At 40.8% G+C, this 27,020-nt stretch overlaps 1 protein-coding gene across 1 annotated transcript in view; it reads left to right on the top strand.

Annotated features, from left to right (window-relative positions):
• magi3b (membrane associated guanylate kinase, WW and PDZ domain containing 3b) overlaps positions 1-27,020 on the top strand; it is a 130,002-nt gene that overhangs the window by 66,817 nt on the left and 36,165 nt on the right. The window contains 1 exon segment of the mRNA XM_030729017.1: positions 22,800-22,916. Within this exon segment, the coding sequence (XP_030584877.1) occupies positions 22,800-22,916 (117 nt within the window).

Raw genomic sequence — 27,020 nt, forward strand, 5'->3', positions numbered from 1 at the left:
GTTTATGAGACTTTATGCTTAATGAATCTTGAAGCCATTTACGTGCTGTCGGCTAGAGACCACAATGGGCAGAGGAGGAGAGCTCTTAAGTCTCTCAGAGAAAATTTACTGTCGCAGCGCCGAAGACAAACACTGAAGGGGCAGCATGTCACGATAACAGCGGCTCATCACTCCACCCTGAACAACGCTTGAAAATCATCCAGCTGTAGCCTGGCGATTATTTCCATGTCAGAGTTTGCATGTTAGTGGCTTTATGATTTAATGAGTGAATGGTGCCAAATGTGGGTTTTTGTGTGGAGAGGAAGAGTTCACATTCGAGAACAGTCTGTGTTGCGGTGATACACTCTCATATTGTATTCTGCCCGCGTGAACGGCTGTCATCCAAGGCAGATCAGGAAGACTAATTCAAAGGGCTTATGCATACTTAACAGCACTCTGTTTGCTTTTTAGCCGTTTATTTACACACTGTATCACTTTTTTTCCTTTTTCTCATCAACCTTCAGACTGGCAGCAGGGAGCTATTTTTGACTCAGACAAAATGGTTGTCTTAACCATTTTATTTTACTACCCAGCATTTAATTTTAAAGGAATTGGGTGGAAAGGAGCAGTTGCTTTTAAAATTTACACATTTTGAGTCTTTAGAGCAACGAGTGGCTCGGTGAATCTAAGTGTCCTCCTCAAGGATACACTGGAAATCAAAATGGTGCCTCTTTTTATGATCTGCTCCTTGCAGGATATTGTCGAGCAGTTTCAGCGACTTGCAATGATGCTGTGATGTGTTGAACGTTTAGTACTACAATATAGTATGTGAAGAGCATACTGAGTAGCATTCTGCTCTATCTGGCATATTAATGCGGCATGCCACCTTCTGAGTACTGTACCTAAACAGGATTCAGATCACACACTCACACAGATCATTTGCCAGATCACAGAATAGCGTAAGTGCGCCATTATTGTCTCTTTCCCCTCACACATTGTTAAATAAAATGAACATGCTGAGATTAAAGCTTTTGGTGTTATTAGTCACACGAGAAAATTGTGTATCGTTTAATCTCACACACCAAAAATACCAATATGGGGGCTGGATTGGAGTAACACATCAGATCTCCTTTTCACAACTGTGTAACCTTGAATATTTTAGGCTTGTGAAGACCTCACAGTGAGTATGATAGATTCTGAAGGTGTGAATTGGACTTTTAAAGCGATGCTACACTTGGAAGTGATAAATGAGCCTGCATGACATGTAACACCCCAGGGACAATCAGTGCCTTAATTGGAGACAGCGAGAGCTGCACTAGCATGCTAAAACCAGGGTGGTGTTGATTACACAATCCGCCGCATACACTCATGTGACACAGAGATCATTATCTTAGTGAATTAGATTTAATTATAACCAGTAAAATGCATTATGATCCTGCGTAAGGTTGCTTAATAACTCAAATAAACACCAAAAGTGATGAATATAATCCTTTCTTTTACTGAAAGCACTTCAATGCGACCCCTGTTGACTTTGTAATTCTTTGCATGGTGATGTCCTCCATTTGTCATTTCCCTTGAAATTGAAAGAATTTATGCTAAAGCTCTGCTGGATGGACAGAAAAAAAAAAAAGAAAAAGCGGCAGATAGAAGAGGGGTTGTGGCCGGAGAATGGCCTGGCATGGAAGGATGGCGATTTGGCATCATCAACTGCCTCCCTGATCCCCTCTCTCTAATTCTGAGTTCCCACGACAGAGAACACCCAGCCCCGGTCTCCTATCCATTATGCATGGATGAGCTTTATTGCATTATGTTTTTTTAGGCTAACACACTTAGCAAGCTTGTAGCATGCACAGCCCCTCTCCACCAACTCAGTGAATAATTCAAGGCCAGGGCATTAGGCTTGGAATAGAGGAGCTTAATCAAAGGCTACAGCTTTCAGTGCGGCTCAGCGCCGCCCCATTGGCAGTTGTAACCTCAAGCTTGGCACAACATAGATTTTAAAAAGGAAGTTGAATTATCAGGCCAGAGGCAGACTTTGGAGAGCTTTGTGAGCTTTGAGAGACTCTTGAGATTGTAATGCAATTCAGAAATCTTGCATTCAGCAAACCTCCTTAGTTTTTATTGTGAGTAGCCAGGACACCTTGTACTGCACATGCTGCTGTTGACGGAGCTGTAAAGGAAATTCAGCTCAGCTCCAACCCCGGTCTTTTTCTACCGTAATCCACGATTCTGATTTATGCCTTTTTTTTTTTTTTTAAACATTTGCCTATAAGCATGCTGTTGGAAAAATTGCCTGCAACTGTGAGTTCTGGAGTATTATTTAATAATATGAATTCATTTCATTTCTTTTCATACAGCTTTTGGGCTGTACAACAAAATGTTGCTGTAAGATTTAAAAAAAAAAAAAAATTTAAAAAAGCTATCCTTTCAGGAATTTCAAATGACTGCCTAGTTTTCAGATTGAAAAACTTTTTTTTAATCTAGTATGGGTTTATAAATTATTTTTTACAAGCTCTGGGGATGTCAAAATTCCCACACCTAGATGGAAAACTTAAGTCAGTTCAAAATATGCCATAATACAAAACTGCATTTTCCAGAACAAGCCCTTGTTGTCTGTGCTATATCTGCACTGCATTGCTTTATATACTGGATAGGAATATACATGTACACAGATGGCTCACAGACAGCGACAGACTTCAACAGCTACTCACAGATGACCAAGAGTCCATCCATCCATCCATCCATCCATCCAACCATCCATTCTCATCTGCTTATCCTTTTCCGGCAGGAGGGCTGGAGCCCACAGCTTTCATAGGATGAGAGGCGGGGTACACCCTGTACAGGTCGCCAGCCTGTCGCAAGGCTGACCATGTTTTGTAACCATGTTTACTATGAAAGCAACAAAAGCAGTCTTTTAATCGCGAGAATAAACACACTGTGCACGCTGAACTGTTGATAACATGAAACTACCTGTTGCCATGACGTGCCTGCTCTCTCATCCCGGACCAGCAAATTCTGCTACTGAGTCAGATGTTGCTGCTGTTTCAAAAAAATATACAAAAATACAAGGAGTCCTTTGGCACTGATGCACTGGCCGGGACAATATCAGACAGCGAGAGTTAGCTGTCCACTTTTAAAGGTATCAAGTTTCTCAGTAAGGAGAGTTTTATGTTCCCCATTTGGGAACTTGGTGTTTTGCACTTTCTTTCACAAGGTTTTCACTCTGTGATTCCCTTTTCAGTTGGTTTTTTACTTTTGCTTTCACTGCTGCTTGTTAGGCTTAGGCACCAAAATGTACTTGGTTAGTTTTAAACATCAAAGCTGTTCGGCATAGGTTTTTTTTTTTAATGTAATGTGAAGGGGTCCTTTACAAGCATCTGTAAGTGCTGAGAGTGAGACCCACTTTATTTTTATTATTTATAGAGCTATAGCTGAGTTTATCATGGCACAGATGCCAAAGGATACTGTATATATTTGAAGTGTCTATATTTGAATATTTTTAAACTCAATATTAAAACATCTGCCTCGGGAATAAAAAGGGGCTGGTGTGAAAGAGATTATTATGAGACTCGGCAATAATGAATGCAATCTGCGTTCAGGAAAATGTTTTCATGAGCTGAAGTTTTGTTTGCTGTTCACGGCTGATTTTTTTTGTTGTTGTTTATTAAATACCTGCAGCTTCATAGGTTTACCTACAGCAGCAAGAACCATACGAGGAAACGAGAGTGTTGTGTTTATTTATGTATGTGGCATAACAGCAGTAACGTCAATTAATTATTCATAACTTTTAAAATAACTGTCCCTGCCATAGAGACACTGCTGCACTTCATGGTTACAGTTTCACAGGTAAATCATTTGTTGCACAGCAGCATCCTTAGACTGATTCATGAGCTGCATCACAACCAACAGGACATTTGTATTTTAGTTGTAATAAAAGTCTAATGTGAAGTCCTAATTTATTTACAAATGTAACTGTTTTGCAAACAGTGATAATTATTTTCTGAATTATTTGGAATAATTTTGTTGTTGGGCCTGAGGCTCAGTGGATGCATCCTTTTTTTCCCTGTTGTATCTCACATTCTGGGCTATTTAAAAGCCCAGTTAACCCAAATGACAAAAAGTACCGTTTTATCAAAAACCTCTGGTATCTACCTGGCGGTGGTGGGAAGGGCTGCTGGGCAGCTGACCTTTCCTCCTGCTTTGGGAAAAATAAGCACCTCTACTAGTCTAGTTAGGATTAAGTTCTGTCAAGTTAAGTGTATTTGGCCATGTGACTTTTCTATTAATAATTTCCAATATGGCATCATGACTGCAACATTTTGTGCAGATAGTCTAATGTTTTCTGTAACGTTTCCCTCCATCCACCAAATCTTTTTTTTCCATCTTTTTTAATTTTAACTTTTCAACCACCCCACAACCCCTCTTGTTTCTTTCAAAGAAAAAAAAAAAATTTCATCCCACCCCCAATACCCCTTGTATGTTATCCAGCTTTCTCTTCCATTTTGCCTCCCTCTATCCTTCTTTATCCTTCTGTCTTTCTGACTGTCTCCCTCGGTCTCCTTTTCTCCATCTATTTTCTTTCTTGCTCTCTCTTGCGTTCTCTCTCTCCGTTCCTCCCCTGTAAAACGCATCCAGGCTTCCCTCGGGGGCTAATCCTGTTGGAAACGTTTCAGGGAAAGCGGATTATCTGTCGGAGCTGCATGATTTTTGGAGAAAGTTCACTCACACTTGATTAAATTAATCATTGTCCTCCAAAACCCCTTATGGTCTTTCCTTGTGGATACTGGTGGAGATAAATAACTGTCCTCAAACAGCATATTCATCTCTAATTAATATGGGGTGCTGTGCGCTTTTTTTAGGTAGAGGTATGGGTCATGAAGTTGGTGCAATGCTGTTGAGCCACTGAGAATGGGTGGCAGAACTGTCAGGAGACTATTCGCAGAGCTTTTGTGGGCACACAGACTATTTTAATCTAGCAGTTTTTGCAGGTTGATGCAAAATCTTTGACAGCTTGATTTATCCTCACTTTTTAATTCACCATTGGATTGCTTGAAGGGGGCCCAGCATGCTTTTGTTAGAGCTAGACAGAGACTAATGCCTGATTTGGTCTATGCTTTCATAATTTATTTAGAGGTGTCAGCATGCGTCATGCTGCCACCGCGGGTATGTGCTGCAGAACACATTAGAGGAAGGAATTAGTGTTTAAATACAGGTGTTTGTGCGTGTGGGCGTGTGTGCGTGTGCGTGTGTGGCCAGTAGGCAATTGTTAGTTTGTTGTTTATAGCCCATGAAGAGCAATGTGGTCAATGAAGCTTCACAGGTGGATGGGATACAACATAACCTTGAGATGACGATAAACTTTCCACTTCCCTGCCTGCAGCAATCGCGCCCGCTCTCCTTCACTTTCAAACCATCCTTTCAAAGGAAAGCCTGCTGAGGCTCCATTTAACAAGAATATCCCCTCATTACACAACTGCGAAACCTTAAAAGTTACCATCCGTTAAGTGGTTTCATTGAAGGCAATGAAAAATTCCCTTTCAAAGGAAATAATTACAGCTAGTTCTTCAGGGGTGCATGTAGCAGCAGTGTTTATGGAGTTTAATTACTATGCAGAGCAATTACTCTGCAGCAACAATTGGTAGCTTTACCCCACACGAGCTTGAGGATTAGAGCCATGATCACCCGGGGTGTCAAGCACTTGTCTGGGTCCGATTATTGGGAGGGTCCAAGGTTTGGAGTGAATCAGGAGGCTTTTGTGTACACCGTTGTATGAGGAAGGTGGGTGTGTGTATCTGTTTCTGTCTTTAGTTTTTAGTCCCTGTGTTTGTAGTATTTACAGCAACAGTTGTAGTTTAATATCAATATCATGATATTGATAAAAAATGAATTTTATTTACAATATTATCTTAACAGATTGATGTGAAAATTAAACAAGTGAATTTAGACTCTATGTATAGTGTAAGTTGTAGTGAGTGTTGGCAAACTAATAGGGATCCAAATCCAAACATTAAATGGCAGTGCCTTAAAACCTACATGCGTTCTTTTAAGCATGCTCATCATAATCTTTCATGCTTTTACAGCTGGGACAAGTTTTTTTTATAAATCTCGTCCTGGATATATTTGTATGCATGTGCCATGTTTGTCATGCATCCTCGCTGCAGTGCAGGTTACTGTCTGAAAAATGGCAGCTTCTAACATCTTTAGTCCGTGTCTCTGGAGATTCATCACGTTACATCATGATCCACTTGCTCAGCAGACATCCTGCCTGAAATGCCTTTCAGGTTTGACTCCTCAGGTCTGGATACCAGAGTTTGTCTGTTATGTAATTTGTCTGCAGGAAAGATGTGGTCTCTTTTTTTTTTTTTTTTTTCCTCCCTTCCTGCTTTCAACTCTGTGCACGCACCTGAGGTTGTCTGTCTTTACCAATCAATGTATCCTTTGCAGATTTCACTGTGATCTGCAGAAAAGAGATTCCGACTGCGATGGATTTGCATGGTTTTGGAACTGGGACATGTGCAAATAGGGGAGGAAAAAAAATAGATTCCCATGTCTTGTGCGCTTGTCCCTCTGGTTCAGAGAGGTTATGAAAACACATTGTTTCTACTTCACAGACCGCTACTGCAAGCTGCTTCATTTGCAGCTCGTGTGGAGATTTTTTTGTACATTTATAAGCAGTTACTTGGTGTATGTATATCCTGTATGAATGATGCTGCTGCTCAGGCATTTGCTGATTCAGTGAATAATTAATCAGCAGAAAACACCGGTTATCACTTAAAGATACAAAGCAAGTCAAAACAGTTGGAATTGCCAAACAGCCACGAGGCCCAGCTGCTTTTGTCAATGGTTTTTTCTAATACATTCAAAATACCTTAGTTTTTGACCACACGTTCATAACTAACATGGAGTTGTTCTGTCTTATTGTTACATACTTACAATTTGTAGACTTTTAGTTAATTGTTGTCTGATAAATTATCAGTACTAATGAAAATGCTGTTTAGGGAAAGATGTTGAGAGATGTTGGCTGTGTGCCAAAATAATCTGCAGTGCAGTAAAACGCAGTAGTAATTTTTTGTGGCCTTCCCTTTTTGAATGTTAGACTTTGAAGATCTTTCTTCAGCTATTTAGCTTTCTACTCTCCTCTAATATTTATTGTCATCAGCTTTGTTAATAAAGTTATTGATGCATTGTAAAATATCTGCCCCAGACATCTTTTCTTGTTGCCCCCCCACCCCACCCCCCCACCCACCTTCCAACGTTTAACATTGTGACTTGTGAGCACGTCTAAGCTATAACACAGTCATTTGTATTCAGGCTGTAGCGAGCCATGCCCCTTTGTTTTGGGCCGTCTAGGTAAGATTATCAACAGGTCACAGCACACACCTGAGCCAGGTTGTCACAGGATTATCATAGGGACCGTCAACTTTTGCATCTATTTATAACAGTCTGTCTTCTATTGCTGCTCTCATGTGTTACCTCCTCTACCACCCAACTCCAGACTCCGCTGACTCATGCTCCCTTCTGTCCTGACATCATGTGTGTCTGAGAGTTTTCCAGAAGCCGAAAACATGTCAAAGCCTACCCTCTGTGTTGGTCTCTATTGACTTCACACCTAGCGAGTGTCAACACGCAACTGACAGAAATTCCTTGGCCTGTCAGAGAAGAAAAAATAAAATTCCCTCTTCTTCTCTGACCACTCTAACCTGCCCCACCCCACCCCCACTCCCACCTTTGAGCACTCTACTGTATTCCCATGAAGTTTTCCCAGTGTCACATAGATTGAGAGTCAGCCCCAGAACCTGCAGTGGAGACATGAAAACAGCCCTGCTTGAATTTTTGAGTCTCGTCTCTTCTCTTCTCTTCTCTTGTCTTCTCTTCTCTTCTCTTCTCTTCTCTTCTCTTCTCTTCTCTTCTCTTCAAATGCTTATTGTAGTACAAGCCATGATACCCAGTATTTGATTAAAGCCAGTCTTAAAGCTGAGATCACCAAAATTACTATTTGGTTATTTACAATGTAATTGGAGCCAGCTGATTGAATCACAGTTAAATTTAAATCGACCCAATTCTTTTTCACCCTATAAAACAGTGAGCAATAGTAATATGACTAGAATATTTTTGGGCTGGTTGGATAAAATATGCTGTCAAAAATGTCACATGTGAGGGGGCATTTTCCCTTGAGTCCCCTCAGAGGAATCAGTACAAAATTGTAACAATAATTGTCTTTGTCCTATGATGAAACGGTTTTATACTGATGGAAATAGCAATGTCATCACCCAAAACAACATATGTATACCTTCTGGAAGAAGAGTTCCAGAGGCTTAAAATCAAAATCAAAATCTGAACTGCTCTGGTTGCACATGGTGGTCCAAAACCTCACTAAAGCAGTTTATGTTGTGTTATTTCATTTTAATTCATCGATATATTTTATGAACGATATATTTTTTTGATAATTTTTCCCTAAGTGACTGTGCAAATGTGACCTAACTTGCATTTAAAAGGCATCTAATTTAGGAAAAGGTACCGCTGGATCAAATAATTCATGCTTTGTCAAACACTGAAAACTATTTCATATGTGTAGTTTTCATCTGCCATTATTTTTCTTTAATTTCTTGCATTATCTTTATGCAGTGTTTAACTTTTGCAAACTTGCTTAAATGGGCAAAAAAAAAATGCATTAAAAAATCTCTGTGTTCTCTATAGAAATACATGGTCTGCAGTCTGCAGCATCCTTTTCTATGATCCAGAGGAGCGCCTGGCAGTCCAAGCTGTGCAGTCCAAGCTGTGCAGCTGCTGTTTTTTTTTTTTTTTTTAGTTGGCAGAAACTATTTAAGAGAGCCACCAACAGACCCTCTGTCCTAGAACCAAAATCCTGAAATCCCTCAAACTCACTCAGCCTTTTGCCAATTATTAGCTCAGCAAATTGTGCTTCCAACTGTTTTCATGCAGACTCCCCAGCTGAAACTGTAGTTATAGCACTATAAGCTCATGATGAGGTTAGCGGTTAATCCCCGACTGCAGATCCACAACCACACCTCCACAGTTAAATCAGCACAGGCTGCTTTCACCTGTGATTAAACTTCTGCCACCTCTCCGCTCTGTCCGTGTATTATTTTGGTATAATGCCAACACATTGTTCACCCATTCTCAGTCTTGGAGGTCATGGTGTTGACTAGGGCCTTATCATAATTTGTGAGAAAGTCTGATAGCGGAATCACACTTGCATTACTGCAAAGTGTTTACTACAGTAAATATTCAACAAGCAGACATGGTTGCAACGATATAATGACAGCTTATAGCATATGGCAACAAGCCTGGGATATAGCTGTGCTGCACTTTAGTTATTTTCAGTTTCAGAGCCGATGTAATCTGAGTGTCTGTCATAAATACGGTGGGGATGTATTTTGTGCCGTCTTCTTTATTACTCGCATTGTTATAAATGGCTCTCTGGGTCCTCTCAGTCAGCAGGATTACAGCCCAGGATTAAGATTCTGCACAGTGAGCGAGTGGGTGTGCAGCGAGCGAGGCGAGTTATTGGAATTGCTATCATTATCCTCTGGATATCTCATCATGAACTTCTCACCTGAGTGCTCCTACAGCCGAACTGAATGCTGCACTTGCTGAATGCACACAGCTGCAGAACATTAAATGTATAGATGTTGATGAAGTTCCACTCTTGCACCCCTTGAGCTGTTTTTCCCTCCTCCTCTTCTATATATTATCTCAAACTTAGTTTGGCTTTAACTTCCATAAGTTTACACAACATAGTTATGTTTAATTACGTGAGCTGTAATGAGCGCACCACAATCATTTCCATAAAAGAAAAGAAAGCCACTCTGCTTGTTGTGCATTGCCAGTAGTGCGCTTGCAGTGTGAGAGAGCCGCTTTAGTCCTCCAGTGTTTCCCAGGGACAACTGCAGTTGATCAAAAGAAAGATGATCTGAATCTCTTTTGACTAATTAAATCAATTAGAAAGCCATTTAAGGAAAACAACTCTAAATATTTTTAATTGCACATTATGTAATTATGTAATTATGAATTTCAATTTAAATCTTTCAGCTTTGATAGTTGGCTTGCCTTGAAATTAGTGTGCATTTTCAGATAGGGACAAAATAATAATCAGAAAAAATGTTCTGCTGCTTTATTGATAATGAAAAGCCCCATTCCCTTTATAGAGCTGATGTAATGAGTCTCATGGCTCAGAAAAACAATCACTCTTTAAATAAATTGCCTACAGGTCAAAGATGTGTTTCTAATGGCAGCATGTATAATTCCTCCATTCAAATAGCTTAACATAGTTATAATGGTGTTGTGTGTGCTGCATCACTAGGCTAACCACATTGCACTACTTTGCAAAAACTGAGAACTGTTGAATAACTTGATGCTGTACTTGGATGAGGGTGTGTGCATGTGTGTCTAAGGTGAAATGTACTTGTGCTTTGTGCTCTCTCAGCACAATGCACTTTCATAAGATGCCCCAGTGGCCCCAGGATGCTCTTTGCTCACTCAACAGTAAAATGCATGGTATTGGAGGCGATGGACTAGCGTTTCAGGCAGCACGGAAAAGGCAACCTTTGCCATCCACAGGAAGTCATAATGATAAAACAGAAAGTGGAAGGAGAGTCATTGCCCGGAGAATAGAATTAGATGGTGAGCTGCACCTTTTGTTCAGTCTGTATATGACAACAGGCGCATCTAGACTGACTCGTCCTTTGGTCCGGACCTTAGGAAGATACCCTCAATGAGAACACACTATAATGAGCTGCATAATAGTGCTGAGTGTCACCCAAATTCTCATTCTCTCTGTGGTGGTGGCGCTTGCATGATCTCGCTCTCTTTCACTTTCTTCCTGTGCAAAATCTGGGGATGCGGCTGCTGTCTGAAAAACAGCAAAGTTAGCACATCTCATCACCACAGCAACAACTACAGTTCTATTTCAAGCTTATCTTTTCCTGGGTGCGCGTGTAGTTGAATTAATAATATTATCCTCCTCTGTCAATCTGTCAGTCACTTAAATGCCTCACAGAGAGAGAAACAGTGAGCCGGAGATTTCCCTGATTCTTATCTTTGCTCTGCCATGACCCACATTAATGAGCACTTTGTAGTTTGACTCCTATCTGTTGCCACTGAGGAAGATGACTGCGATAGCCCATATTTCTCTCACCGTTCCCCAGCGGCTGGCAGGATTAATGGCAAAGCTGCAGACTATGGCACTCGACAGCCATCTTGGGTTAAGGATGACTCAGATCTTTTTGCTCACTGTAGACTCATTAAACATCAAAATGAATGTCTCATGAGCTCAGTAGATGCAATAATGCACAGAATTTTTAATGCAGTGTTGACTAAACAGTACTTATGGTGGGCCTTAGCGGAGCCTGTTACAGGCTTGCACTTACAGTGACTGCTAGCGTACTTCCCAATGCACTTTATGAGCTACTTGTGTTTATGGTGCCTCGGTTTGACACTTTAAAAAGCAGAACACAGTGTGCCATTAGGTCTGAGGTGACGTAGGATGAGAACCCAGGCTTTTGTCTCGTGTTCCCGAATCCCTGAGCATGTTGGTCTAATTTCAGTTGCTAATACGCTCCCTTTCTTACACTTTTCTCTGGGCTTCAATAATTGAATATGCCTGGCCGGGTTCTTGTGCCACAAAAAAAACATGACTTCACTTTTATGGAGACATGATTTGACAACAAGCTTGGGATTAGACGGACCCTCCCACAAGTGGAGAACAACACAGCCCACTTGAGTCACACTTGTTTTTTTTTTTTGCTTTTTTTTAGATATAACTTGAAAACTCATTTCTCTCCTGCAGAAACGGTGTTTTTATGCATTTATGCCAGATGTAGTTTTGCATGTGAAACAGGTAAAGTGAAGAGAGGGAGTGAATAAGAAATGCACATCAGCCACACCATTGGTTTTCAAACTGAGTGGCTCAGCAGATGTGCATTACCACGGGGAGAAAAGGAGATCGCTGAAAGAATCTGATCCACTGGGAACAATAAAAAATTGACCATGCTGGTATGCTAACAAGGCTGTCAAGATTCAGTCTGGTAAGATTTATTCAGAAATCAAAACACCATATTAAGTACAGCATGGGCAGATTTTTTTTGCCAGGAGAAAATGAAACAGGTGAGGCTTATCGATCAAATACATCAGTCAAATTCAGAATATGAAAAAATATTTTCTTGCTCTCAAGGCCGCTATTAAAAAAAGAAAGAAGCTTCAAAATAATTTCTGGCAGTGGACCTGGCATTTATAGTGACGACAGTAAAAGAAATATCTCAACAGATGTTAGATTTTCATGAAGTGATGTACAGGCATTCATGATGCTGCAAGGTTAAATCTTCATGGCATTAGTGATGTCCTGAATTTCCCTCCATGAGGTTAACATCTGTGGTTTTAAATGAATTGTCTACACTGTTGGATGGATTACCAAAAATCAAGCATCCTGGATTATTAACACACTAATGCAAAATAGTCACCGTGGCAAACATGCATGTTTCACATGGATATGTTAGTACTGTAAATGTGAATGTGGTCAAAATATGATTTGCATAAACATGTACCCACGAGCTCATGTGCAAGGGCTCATGAGCTCACACCAGGGTGAGGCATCTGTTATCTTTCTGTCCAAAGAATCGCTACTCCTCCCAGAGTACTGGTCAGATTTTTTTCTTTTTGGCCATAGCAGCTTTATTTGATAGTGTAGAGAGACAGGAAAGCAGGAGGAGAGATAGGGGGAAGCAGCAAGGAGCAACGGGTCAGGACTCGAACCTGCACAGCCTGCTTTTCGCCTCGTGGCATACATGGTCGCCTGCTCTTCCCCTGAGCTACCCTGGTGCCCCTATTGGTCAGATTTTAATGAAACTTGCACCTGATGATCACCTGATCTTCACTCATGTGGTGCTCAAGGTCAAACTTCTTGTTTTATAGGCACGTTTCATAAGAATCCCTACACCTCCTAGATTATTAGTCAGATGTTCCTGAAAATTCCACTCAGTGATCACCTAATGCGCCTTCATCTAAATTGTGGTCGACATCAAGGTCACATTTGTAGTTTTACACGCAATAACCTATGAATTGTGATAGATCGTTAGCTGGATGAACGACTACATCATTGATGTTCTGGTTTCAGTGTGGTGCAAACTTTGGTTGAATGGATAAATAGGTCTTTACTATTAAGTCTAGAAGACATGTTCTCTGAGCCTGATGCTAAGTGAGGACCGGCATGGGATGTGTTTTTTGTGTATTTGTGTGTCTGTGTCTGCGTCTTCAGCTGCGTCATTCTACACAACCGCATTAATGATAGAACAGAGGCTTGGTCCGTAGACTTCTCATTAAAAGCAGAGTAGAAGTACAAGAGAAGTCAGACTGTTGAGGACTGTGAGATAGCAAAAAGACAGAACTGCAGTTAATGTCGGAAGATTTAAGAAACAAAAAAAGGCATGCAGAAACATCGCAAATAGAGCAACAACGTGACTCAGAACCTGGAGGCCAAAATTCTTCCTTCCTCTCACCGCTTCGTCTTGTTCTTTCTTCCACCTTTCATTCTCTTCACTCTCTCTCCGCCCTGTCTCTCTGGGACCAGGACATCTCTTCCCTCACATTATCACAGCGCTGCTGCTGCTGTTGATGTAGCTGTTAATTCGTACACCCCGCCTCACTCCCACCACTCCACTTCTGCTGAGTTGGTCTGATCTTGCCTTTACTTTACAGTAGGAAGGTCATTCCTCCGTCTCCAGTGTGGTGATGGACAGAGAGGAGGGGCTGGAGGGCAGTGGAGAGGAAAGCATATGGTTAGTTAGCTTTAATGCGGAGGCAGATGTCTCTCTGTGTAGTTGGAAGATTAGTGGGTTGGAAATGTGTCATACTATGATCATACGAGGGAATATTTGTAGTCTTTATTGTCAAGGGGCTGCGGCCCGGATTTATGTCACATGTGGCTTATGATGGAAAGGGGATGTGAGCTTCTCTTTTAACTTTTGCCTTTTTGATATGAAGGGTGGTTAATTGCTCATTACCTCATATAATAAATCATGTATTTGCATTCCAAAATATTCACATTATATGATCTAATATTTCAGCTGTGTGGGTTGTATTTGCAGTCTAATTAAAAGTGCACACGCCGTCTACACGCCGCCTTTGTATGGATGTTTGTGTCTGTCACAAAAATAAAGCCTGAAATAATTGAACATTGCCTTTGAATAGTTTCTTTTGATGAAGTCATGCCAACTCCAAATACTCAAATCTAATCACCTTGCTAAATTTTTATTTTTCTTCTTGTTGTCTCCCCATGCCTGCTCTCCACTCCCCTTTTAGTTCATCCCTTTAAGCTGCTTATGTCAGACCTCTGTCCCGGTGTGGGCACACTGCGAAAATGAGGTGAAATGAAGTGTGCGGAGAGTGGTTTGGGCATGTGAGACCACTGCCTGTTTAACTTTGCATAGCTCTGTAGCCATCCAGCCAAGCAGACAGACCGAAAAACATGGCTACAGAGTGGCCCATCATGTCCCTCTATTACAGAATCCTCCAGCCGTAGTAACACTCCACATGCCAGTTATATAAGTGAAGATAATTCATCTGACGGTTTTGTGTGAGGTGTGAGATCATAAGCTGGGTTTATGGCACACTGCTTCTCTCAGCGGAGTCAGCGAGATCCTAGTCTCACGGACAGACAACTGTCTGAAAAACTGAGGCAAGGCCCTGCCACAAAACTTGCCCCTCAGAAGTTCCCTGAGGCAATTTTGTCCCGTAAAATGGCCACAGAAAGCTGCAAGGTTAGAGGAAGGGGGTGGGGCTCTGTCAGTCCAGGAGAGTGATGAGAGGAGCTGAAGCAGAGGTCTTGCAGGTGTTGGTGTTGTAGCAAACTCTCTTTGACCGAGTGCCACAGGGGGAAGAGGAGAGCTTGATTTTAGAGGATGTTAGTGACTTGTCATACATCACATGATGAATGGGGAGGGAAAGGTTGAGGGACTAGAATGATCTGCCTTCCCTGAACTATGGGTGCAGGAGAGCATTAGAGAGAGTGATTTAAAAGCACGGAGTGTAAGAAACACCTCGGGTTAAGTCTGAGAATGTAGGGAATGCAGGAAACAAGAAACATACAGAGAGATAGAAGAGGGCAAATGGCACAAAGTGTATCTGTGCTGTGGTTTGGGGCAATAGAGGTCTTAGATCATGTTTTATGTGTAGAATATTGACATAATGCATGGGTTTTTAGGCTCTGTGTGCATGTGTTTTAATATTGAATTTGTGCAGTTAGTAAAGCACATACATTTAATGTTCTCAAACCTTCATACTGTTTCTCCCTAGTATTAATTTTATTTTAACTGGTGCAAGACAAACACATAAGACTGGTGACAAATTATAGGAAGGACCCATGCAGTAGCAGTTTTTTTTCCCATTCAGTTTAATTGATTTTGGCCACTGATCTTCCCTCTTTGGTGCTTTGATGATAGTGGAGAGCACTGCACATGAGTCAAAATCTCAATATCATTAGGATTGAAATGTTTCAAAGAATAAAGGTAGTCCACTCAGAAAAACTTTGTATTGATTTTCAGTGACCTTTAGGGGACAGGGGGCTCATTGCATGTCAGTAAAATGCCCCACACAGAATAATAGATCCACATGACTCAGTATTTTTTTCTGTCGCCCTTCTCTTACATACAGTACTTAAAATTGCTACAGTGGGAGACACACAACATTGAACAATATCTTTGTAGCTCTAGATTCCTCCTCTTTATAACATTAAATTAGGTACTTAGATAACAAAACTAGGGGATGGATTACAAGCAGAGATTTTAAACAGACTGTGGCAAAAAAAAAAAAAAAAAAAGCAGCAGGTGAAGTGGAAGTGGGTGGAGTAGAGTGGCAGCTGGCACCATCCACTGGTGGGTAAGCGACCAACTGTCACGGAGGGGGGCTGTGTGCTGGGAGAGGTGGACCCAAATGCAGGACGCAACGCAGACTTAACTAAAACTACTTTATTTTCAGGTACTCGAATAATACAAAACACAACCCCCCCCCGAAATCTCAACCAAGGCAAAAACAAACTGGAAGCCTGGGAGAAAAGTGAAAAACCAAATCTCCAAACTAGAAAAACACACAGCAAGAAGGGAAAACACTGGGGAAACAATGACGACGACGCAACCAAGAACAGAGGAAAACTAAGGGCTTAAATACACACAAGGGGATTAGGGCAAGTGAAAACAATAGGGGACGACAGGTGAACCAAATGAACCTAATGGCAAAAGGGGAGCAAAACTAAACACAAAGCACAGGGAACACGAGACTGTCAAAATAAAACAGGAAGTGACTTAAGGGAACAGAGACGCAGACCTGACACTGAAGGAACAAGAGCTAGAAAATCAAACATAACAAAACCCCACAACAAAAGAAAAACCCCAGAACAGACAAATAAAAACCAAACCAAAAACACACAGGGTCCCACGGACCATGACACCAATTAATGTTTTAGATGTTGATTAACCCTGTAAACCTGTCTCATACCAGGGGTTACTTGTTAAACTATTTCTTGGCCGGGATCAGTGCTACCTGGAGTCTCTCCTGGTTGCCTGATGCAGTAACTGGTCACAGTCGAGATAAAATCTGTTAACCAAGTCAAGCTGTTTTCCCACTGTCTCCAATTTTGGTGCTAAGCTAACAGGATGATGAATCTATAGCATGTGTTCCCAACCTGACTGCCCAAAAAAAATATCCAGAAAACACTCAAACACTCAAAACACCTTCATATTAAAATGTATTCATTTAAAACTGGATCTTGACTACTTTCAGCTTACCCAGCTTACTACATTTCCGTATACTTAATGACTGGTTAACCCATCTGTTATGATGAGCTAACAATGCGGTCTTGTCTTTATAGGTAACAGTTACCTAAACCTAAACAATAGACCTGCTGTTAGCTAAACGTGTAACTGATAGACATACTTTTGTCAAAATAATTTACTTTTCATTCATAATTTTCAATGCTACTGTATTTCTAATGTTAATCCATTATGCTTCCTTAATATTTCAATAGTTTTAGCTTATTCAACCATTTATTCACTTCTGCCCACTGCTCATCTATTTTAATCATTTATACAATCATTTTTGCCGCTGCTTCCTGCAGGTTATCCATTCTTTTAATTAACTTGTGTCTCAGTTCTTGAATTGAGATAATGTACACCCTTGTCATGCAAGTAAGCATGTTTCCCAAAGTAGTGGACTGTAACTTTAAAGGGAATGCGACAAGATTGATGTATTTATCAAGTTTCATAAAGTATAGTCACATGTTTCACCTCTAAATAGTTCATCAAATTGAACAAACAAATTCCAGTCTATTACATGTGTTATGGGGGAGAAACAGTGATTGCAGTGCTTTGCTTTCACATACATTTCAGCATACATTCGTCTTAGGGCAAAAGAAGTCAGACCTTATGTTTCTATGAGATGAACCAACGCAAAGGCGTCAGTGAACAGCTCAAGACCTTATGTATACAGTATTCCTTATTCAGATGACACTTGATTAAGTGACAGACAACAGAGATAATAACCTCCCAGTGGACTTCTCCTTAGGGGAGAAAGCCTCAGAATGAAATGTTGCAATAGACTCCAGGCATTTACTCAAATGCACTTTAAAAAGAATGGCTTGAGATTTTTGGGGATATGCTTATTCATTTTAATGAGATGATTGCTAACCTATCATGCCTCTCTGCTGGGGAGAGGTCCATTGCTGTGGGGGCCAAGAAGTAGTCTGACACACACACACACACACTGTAAAAGCAACTTCTTCACTTTGTGATTAAGTGAAAAAGATATCAGGTTTTAATGAGGGTGATGATGTAACTATTGGATAAATCCAGGGCAGCAGTCTTTGTGCAAGCTAAGCTAACTGTATGCTAGTGGTAGCATCATCTTAATCTTACAGATAGAGCCATCCATCTTCTCATTTATCCCCTAAGGAAAGCAAAAAAGTGTATTTCCCAGCATTATTCCTTTGAGACTTGTGTGGATGCCGAAGTAGGACACACGCTGTGGTTATTCTGTCTTGTTTCATCAGAAAACCTCAAACTTGCAATTCAGTGATTGCATCATAATCAAATCATTGGTAAAAATGCGCAGATTTTATAAATAAAGTAAAAATTAATTTGATTTGGACCTATAATATGTAATGTATGTTACCATTTTGAATAAAATGTAGCAAATGATTACCTGATTTAGAAGTAGATGAGCCATAATTAGAGAACTGGAGCGCCATCAAATGATATCACACCGGAATGAAATGAATATCACTAATGTAACTAATGATTCTCTTTATAATTGCTCGTCTCAGTACTTCAGCTTAAAAGTGACACGAAGTTTTGTCAGGCTTACATAATCATTTTCACAGTCTGCATTTTTGTATAATATGCAGACTGGAATTTGCAATTCACTGAACAAATCTCTTCAAACAGATGCATGACATGTGCTTGTGTGTGAGAAAGAGTTGTGTCTTGAGCTTCGAGTGTTAATCTAATTCTGTGGCTTCTGAGTGAGGTGTTGGTCTATGTGAGGATGTTAACAGTCTGTCGCTTCACTAGGGGTGCCAGGCACCGCTTCTGTCTCCGCAGAGCGAGTGCAGATATTTTCTGTGAGTTTTTGAGAGGAACGGTACTGCTGATGCAACACGGAGCTGAAGGATTCCCGTGGGTGACCTTGCTCTTTTCTGGCACGTCCCCTGCTGCCGTTACTTCATGAAAAAATGACAAGGTAGCAGATGAAAAGATTCGTGGGAAGAGTGGGGGTGTAAAGCAACAGCTTAATATTTAAGGGATATGTCCATTTGATTAGACTACTCTCATCTAAAAATGGGCGGAAGCCTGAGAATACATGTAAATAATATAACTGACAGGAAATAAATTAGGTCCCATTTCCTGCCATCTGTTTGAGTGCAGCACAGTGAACAAAGGAGGGGGGGGAAAAACTGTCAAAATTGAGAAAACAATCATTTCATATAAAAGAAATTTGGCAAAAATTAGATCAAATTTTCCCCTTATGATTTTCTTTTGTAGACAACTACTGTACAGTTTGCTCATCTTCTTGGCTCACTGTAGAGAAATAACCTCCGACTGAGTGGATGGCTGATGGGGTACAATAAAGCCCATTGAACTCCTGTCACAAAAAAATGAGTCCTGCTACAATAGCAATGTTATCTATGGGGAGGTGGAATGAGGAACTTCTCTGATGTGACAGCCTCACTAACAGTCTCTGACAGGACCCAGGAAGCCACAAAGACTGCACTGTAGCGCTGTACTTGTACTGAAATAAACAGATCAGAGGTATGTGTTTTATTTATCCAGCATGGCTACTGTCTTACAGTCAGGCACATACACACTTAGTGCCTTCACTGTACAGCTATAAATGTGTACCACTGAGGATTGTTTTCTTTTAATTGCTGGAGCACGATGATGCATTACAGAGAGAAGTTAACTGTTGCAAGAAGACTTTTGTCATCATCAAATAATGAGTTTCACCATCCCAAATGCATAGTTAGCCTACAATTGAGGGTTCAGTGTGCCGAGTAATATTTGATGTGAATGCCTTGTGCACAGGGAGGTTTTGAGAATAAGGAAAGGTGACAAAAATAGTCAAGTTGATTTTTTGAAGTCCGGCGTTACACGCAGAGTCTGAATGGACTTGGACACATTCCCATAACTTCAGTGAATCTTGAACACAAAGAAAACAGATAAAAATAAAAAGTCTTAATACTCCAGGAAGAAAATTAAGAAGGATGAAACATCAGGGAGGAAATTCAAAGAAAAAGGAGCGTTACAGTATCCTAACAGAGACATTCAAAGGATTTACTTAAAAGAAATAATCACAATCAAATATTAAAGGCGATAGTTTCTTAAACCTTTCTCATGATTACGTATTGTCTGAATGGTGCACCTTTAGCCAACAACGAAGGCAAAAAAAAGCATATTTCATTCATGCATTTGAAAGCTTTTACCACAGTGAATTCTGAACTTTGCTGAAAAGCCAGCTGACACATCAAAAAATAGTCCAGCTGATACACTGCAGGTTTAACTGCCAAAAAAGTGGCCATGCTAAGATTTTAAAAAGAGATCATTTTAGTGATTTGAATTTAATTTTGCTTTTTTTATTTGGATACGAAGTTATGAGCTGTCAGATAGCATATGGAGCACATGTAGTTTGCTGAAAAAGCCTCGCTTCCCTATTAATTCCCTTGTGCAAACTGAAAAGGATATTCTGGGACAGTTTTGAGATGAAGTTTCCAGATTGGGCCTTGGTTCACCAGTTACAATCTGTCTGTCTGCTAGACCAGCTGTAATGCAGCCCTCTTTGGAGAGGCAGACGGAGAACATGCAACCTTTATTCTGAAAAGCCAAGCCCGGCGGGATGACGGCTCCTAAAACTGCATCAGATGGCGGCAAGGCCTGTGGACACGAGGGGCATTTTGATGTGAGTCAGTGGCCTCCAAAACTCGGAACGAGAGTAAGTTTAGAACACAATGTAATAGGAAAGCTGTGCTGTCACAATAGAGGCCTGTGTTGGTTTCTGTCACGAGCTGATGAGGAAAAGAGGATTTGAGGGTTGAGTAAGCTTATGGAAATATTCCCAAATCTCATCATTATTCTATCACCCCTTAGTCTAGTGCATCTCCCCTCTCTATTAGTACATAGACTACATCTACAGTAGCAAGATCTCATCTTTAGTCCTTCTGATTGGTATTCATAGCAATGCAGAGCAGTCTCATGCTGAGCAGAGTTTGGGCTGCGTGCGCCACAAAGAGGGGAAAGACACGGAGAGAAAATAGGAGAGAAATGGGGGGAAAATGATTACTTCTCCGTAGTCACGCTGTTTCAAAGCCTACTCTCTCTTTTCTGTCAAGAGATGAGGAGGATGAGGGCTTGCAGGCAACGAAGATCTCTTCCTGTTTTCCAAACTCCTCATCATGTTCTTTCAAAGAAAAACTTTTTTTTCCCCCTGCTTGTGTATGACGACTCAGAAGTCTTCCTCTGCCTCAAACTTTGCGTGAACTTTCTTTGTTTTTACAAAGGCTTCTGGGAGTTGAGAGCAAAGGCGAAATCTTTTCAGATTTTCCTATGAAAATCTCTGGTGCCTTACTTTTTTTTTTGAGGCTGTGGCATTGCACATCTTTGGTGAAAAGTTTGAGGCTTGTGTGAGGTTATTGAAACTGTAAAGACCGTCGAGCAATGAACATGGTTGTTATCATCTGTCGCTTAGCAGTTTGGATTTCAGATTTGTTGCCTCGGATGAATGGATTCAGCTCAGTCCAGTTTGTTCCGATTACTCAGAATGCAAAACAGTCAGAAATGTAACACAGCTTTGCCCTCATTTTCCACAGTACGTTTTTTTTTTTTTTTTCAAAATCCCTCTATAACCTCTTGTGTACTCCAAATCCCCAATCATCCTTAATGATTATAGTGAATTTCACAAAAGAGATCAAAGTTTAATAATCAGTTTAGCCTTTGTTCGCCCCCTCAGTTACATTTTCAGTTCTGTAATCGAGCTGGACTTAGAAGGTAAATCAACAAGGATTTACGCTCTCGGCAAGAACGAACAGGTGGTCTTACATGCTCTCCACATAAAAATATATTCTGTCTGTTTCTGATCTTTAAAAATGGCTGCAATGTTTTCCCCTTATCCCGTGTGAATTTTGAGTTTATCCAAAGAACTCTGAATTTTGTATCATTAATTTAACCTCCTTTAATCAAGGTTACATGTAACCTATTGCCACACAATCTGAAGAAGTACACTAGTGCCCTAAGGAAAACATGTTTGTAGGAAAATGATGATGTTTTTAACACTGGGTAACTGTGGCATACTAAATATGCCTGCTAACCTCTTTATTCATTGAATAATATGACCAACCGTTCATTTATCAATGTGTCTTTAAGATTGTCTGTACATTGCCTTATCCATCCATCCATCCATCCATTCATTCTCTTCCGCTTATCCTGTTCAGGGTCTATCCCAGCTGTTATAGAGCAAGAGGCAGGGTTCACCCTGTACAGGTCGCCAACCTGTTGCAGGGCTAACACAGAGAGACATAAAACCATTCATGCATTCACACCCATGGTCAATTTGGAATCACCAATAAACCTAACCCCAGTACCTGCATGTCTTTGGACTGTGGGAGGAAACCAGAGTACCCGGAGAAAACCCACACAAACACGGGGAGACATGCAAACTACACAGAAAGGCCCGGGCTAAGGTGGATTCAAACCCAGACCCTCTAGCTGTGAGACCACAGTGCTAACCACTAAGCATTTAAATTATGTTAAACTGAATTTAAATTAATATGCTTATAGTGCCCTTCTGCAACTGGCATGTTGCAGCTGGCCATCGTGCAGGCTTTACAGTATCACTGTCTTTGGGGAGGTGCATTTCCTTAATTGCTCAGTTATCGACAAAATCATCTCGGAGGTAGATTGGTCAAAACATGTTGACTCTTTAGTGCTTCATGCTGTCCTGACAGTGTTTTTCTTATACGTCTGCCTTGATTTGAACTTGTGATGTAATTTAAATATGACCCATGTTTTGTTGCTCTTTGTCAGCCCAGCAGCGTGTATCAGATAATTATCTAGAACACTGTTGAATCCCTGAGAAAGGAATCTTGAATATTGTGCTGAGCCACAAAAGTTTTGCCAGGAAAAATGGTTTAATCTCATTTTGTTGTATTGATCACTTTGTGTAGGATACATGCCACTTGGATAGATTTCCTTTTAGGCACAAGCTCTTCTGAGAGAGTACCACCATGTTTTTATTGACCCTCCCTACCTCTGCCTCTGTTGATGCAGGAAAAGTATTGAACACGGACCTGCGCTACTACCTCAGTCTGCAGTTTCAGAAGGGCTCGCTGGACCACAAGCTCCAACAGATCATACGGGACAACCTCTACCTACGCACCATCCCCTGTAAGTACACCATTCACGGCACTCAAAACCACTGGCAAGCACAGAGCAGACCAGTGCATTGTTTGAATCTACAGTATACCCCACTTTTAGTGCATGTGCACTTTTATCTGAAGCACCCTATGGGAATAATGATGAGGCTCTGTATGCATAAGACAGCTTGAAATCCACCGCACAGAAAGCAGCGAGCATGTGTTCTGTGTTTATTACGCAAGCCTGAATACACACACACACACACACCACTCTCGAACACATATGTTCTTTCTCTGCTCCTGCATTGTCAGTCACTCTCAGCTCGCTGTCACACACACACACTACAAAACACACACTTCAGTGTCACCATAGCAACCCGGCCAAGGACATCTCTGTAACCCCCGTGTAACTTTATTTACTTCTGTGCCATATCATCACAGTGATCAAAGTCATATTCTTTCCATAAATATCCCTGCTTTTTTCCCTCCCCTGCGCTGCTTTTCCTCTGCTGACATTCTGCTCAGCGGGGCCGTCACCAGCTATTATTCTTTGCTGTAATCAGGAATGGAGTGGCAAATAAAAAGGCTGGTACTGTAGTCTGCTATGAACCGCTGCAGTGAGCGCCAGCTATTTGTATTTTTGCATAATAACAATTTTTACTTAGTGGAAAATTGAATTTTTAACCAATATTAGTATTTGGTGTTGCAAATAAATATTAGTATTAATATTAATATTACAAAAACATCAAACCCATATAATTCCAAACTGTGGAAATGTTTAATAATGTCGGCAGTATTTGGATCGGATGGTTGGGTAAAATTTGCTTTTACCATGCAGACAGAAAGCTTTCATTGGTAAAATGTCACTTTCCAGGAGCTAAGGAAAAGAAAAACACATTTTCAGCCTGACGCCCCTGCATTTTCTAACCTTTTTTAGATAATTCAAAAGGTTTTATAAGCTTGAATGTTCATCGTTTTCATTAAATGAAAGCATGGAAATTACCAAAATTAGAGACGAGGCTGTTAGCGCAGCAAAGGTGCAAATTAATATCCTGATTAAGGGTTGTGTGGGATGCATAAATGCAGGCTGTTTGCCACAATGATGGGAACGCCTCTAAAATTAGAAATACAGTTTCATTTATTTTCTTAAAATGTTTTTTTATTTATTTATACTGTATATGTCTGCATTGCTACCATAATTTAAAACCTGAATTTCCATTTTAGAAAGAAATGGTTATTTGTATTATGTTTATTATACAAAGAGTGATACAGTGATGTTACGTGATGCTTAACGAGATGCTGCACATGATTTCAAAGTACGAGATGATGTACCGAAGTGAAACTGCATAAACAGGAGACGGGACTTTGACACAGTATCTAATTGTAATTGTGACGTAATGTTCGCACAGATATATATTGGCCTAAATATTTACCACGTCATGCTGAACACTGACTCTGCTCAGAGAATGTCATAATTGGGGGTAGTCAAGGTTTTAGTCACATGCAGAGCGACTGCTCCTGAGGCGATGACAGACTCTTAGGCACAGCACTGTCACAAACAAGCAGCGTCTCAGCACTCTTGCCCCTCAGGGCCGGAAGTTGCTCTGCCTTATTCAGAGGGGGTCATGCAGTACAAGTGTGAAAATTTTCAGAGTAAGCTGTTTACCTTTAATGCATATCTTACTTCTCATTTCATTTCTTTTGTTTTTCTTTCTTTTTTTTTTTTTTTTTTTACATCCATCAGTCATTTTGTGAACTTTGTTGCTTCCTGGGAAGTTGAGTTCAACTTGAATTATTGAATTTTTCTTCCCAAAACCTGCCTTCGGCTGGGAGGATCTTGAGTCAGTTACAGTCAATAGACAGAGGTTGATTATAGAGCGTTACAAAACTCATTCCAGTGATTTCTTCTCTAGTATTGCTACTTGTCATTCTCACCTGCTTTTTTCCTTCACACACACACACACACACACACACACACACCCTGCTTGCACTCTTTTCTGTCACCTATCCACACACCCCAGTATTAACTACCTCTTCACACACGACGACGTATATTTTCATGTACTGTGGTGGTGGTCGGTGAGATATTATGGGCTTTGACCACCATTCATCATCAGCAGCCAGTGGGCTTGGTGCATGAGTCTGACTCTCTAATCCCCTGCTTGAATTACTGTCTTAATGAGCAAGAGACCAGGACTTGCACAGTGACGGCACCTCCATCATTCACTCGCTCACTCAGTCGCCCATCCTTCACCCTCTCTGTTTCACTTTCGCTCTTTTTCTGTTTCAATTACTCTCACCTACCATTTTTTTTACTTGCTTTTCTCCTTTCAGCTTTATTTACATTACGATTTGAATGCATAAAAGCAGATTCATCTTTATTTTAACCACTAGTAATGATCTAAAACAGAGAAAATGATCAAATCTGATGAAAATCTGCAATATTTGGCAGTTTAAAATGTTGAAATGCTGTGAGATATGTGTTATACTACCTAAAGTATTTGCACTGCAGTATCAGATGCGTGAAAATATTTTACCTGTTCCTGAATAGTATGCAATAGCACATATTATCCTCCATATGTGAGAGCACAATTCAATATTTACTCGCTGTAAATACAGTGACCACACTGGCATCAACCATAGCAGACAATAGTGCACTGCAACCACAAGACAAGCTGCTTGTTGAGCAGTGTGAATGTCTGCTTTTCTGTTTGTTTTTTTCAGCCCCCAGTACTCTATCTTCTGCTCCCCTGCTGCATTTTGCAGTTCTTTTGCTCTTGCACTTTCATCCTCTTACTCTTGGATTCAGCTGGTCGTATTTTTGGCCCAGAAATATGAAAAGTTGTATTCTAATTATGTGCAATCAATACTTCTACAACCATGCTATAAGTAACAGTATGCCATATAATTACAAATGAGGACACATAACAATTCTCTGAATGTGTTGAGCATGACGAGCTGATGATAAACAAGCACATCTGAGAGCCGTGTGTGACAATCGTGCTGACAGCAGGAGGATTAGCGGTTGGTTTGTGTCACCATGCCAATGGTCCACTTTAGTTAACTACCACCACACTGCTGTATGCGCACACAACTGCAGCTGATCTGCACCATTCTATTTGTGCATCTGACTAACACCATAAGGTCACTTCTGCTGAGCTCCAGCTTTTTGAGGCCATAATGCAAGCATTACTTTTAGGCCAGTTATGAAACACAAAACAAAATTGTTCAGTTTTAAGAGATAGAGAGAAAAGGACAGGCAAAAAGAGGGGTCTGTAATGGAGGAAAAGGAGGAGCAGAGAGAACACGAGCGCATGGTCTTTGCTGTTTGTGTGTGGTAAATCCCTGAGCCTCCTTGACAGGGTCTTGGGATGGGCTCCATCTCATTTGGACTGTTACGAAAACGCTGGAGGAGGCTCTCAAGTGCTCTGAAAAGAACAAAAAGAGGAGGATTTTTCTAAGAGTGCTCAGGGTCACAAGCAGTCCCTCGACTCCCCACCAAGATCAGAGATGGGCAGAAGGAGCTTTATGCCACACAAACACTGTCACATACACACACACACACACACACACACACTGCACTAGTGCAGGTACATGCACAGACATGCAGGGATGGATCAACATGTCATGTACAAATGCTGCTGGACTGTCCCTCCTTTCTCATTTCCCAGATTGCACATCTTCCTTGCTTCCCCTCCTTCCGTCTTAGTCTCTCCCACCAGAGATGCAAGTGGAGGAGGCAAGGAAGGGATAACAGGAGAGAGGAGTTGAGGCATTTAACAAAATGAGACATAATCACCATAGCCTAATTTTAAAAGTGAGATCAGTTAATTAAATTGTACATAACATATCTTTTTGTTTTTGTCACAAACGGTGAAGGACAGAAAGCTTATCTTAAATAACTGAAAAAAATAACAAATAAAAAGGATGAGTTTTTTAAACAGTCCCGCTCTCACTGTGGTTTGTATATTCCACCTGTGAGTCATACCTCTTTTATGCACTGGAGGTAAAAACACTTCAGCAAAGGATACGCTGGTCTATCCTCAATTACATCTCCTCTGGCAAGCCTCTCTCCTCTGTTCTCCAAATGCATTTAAGGAATTGAGACATTCTTCAACATGGCATACTGAGATTG

This window comes from Archocentrus centrarchus, chromosome 5, assembly GCF_007364275.1.
Source record: "Archocentrus centrarchus isolate MPI-CPG fArcCen1 chromosome 5, fArcCen1, whole genome shotgun sequence".
In the NCBI taxonomy this organism is placed as follows: domain Eukaryota; kingdom Metazoa; phylum Chordata; class Actinopteri; order Cichliformes; family Cichlidae; genus Archocentrus; species Archocentrus centrarchus.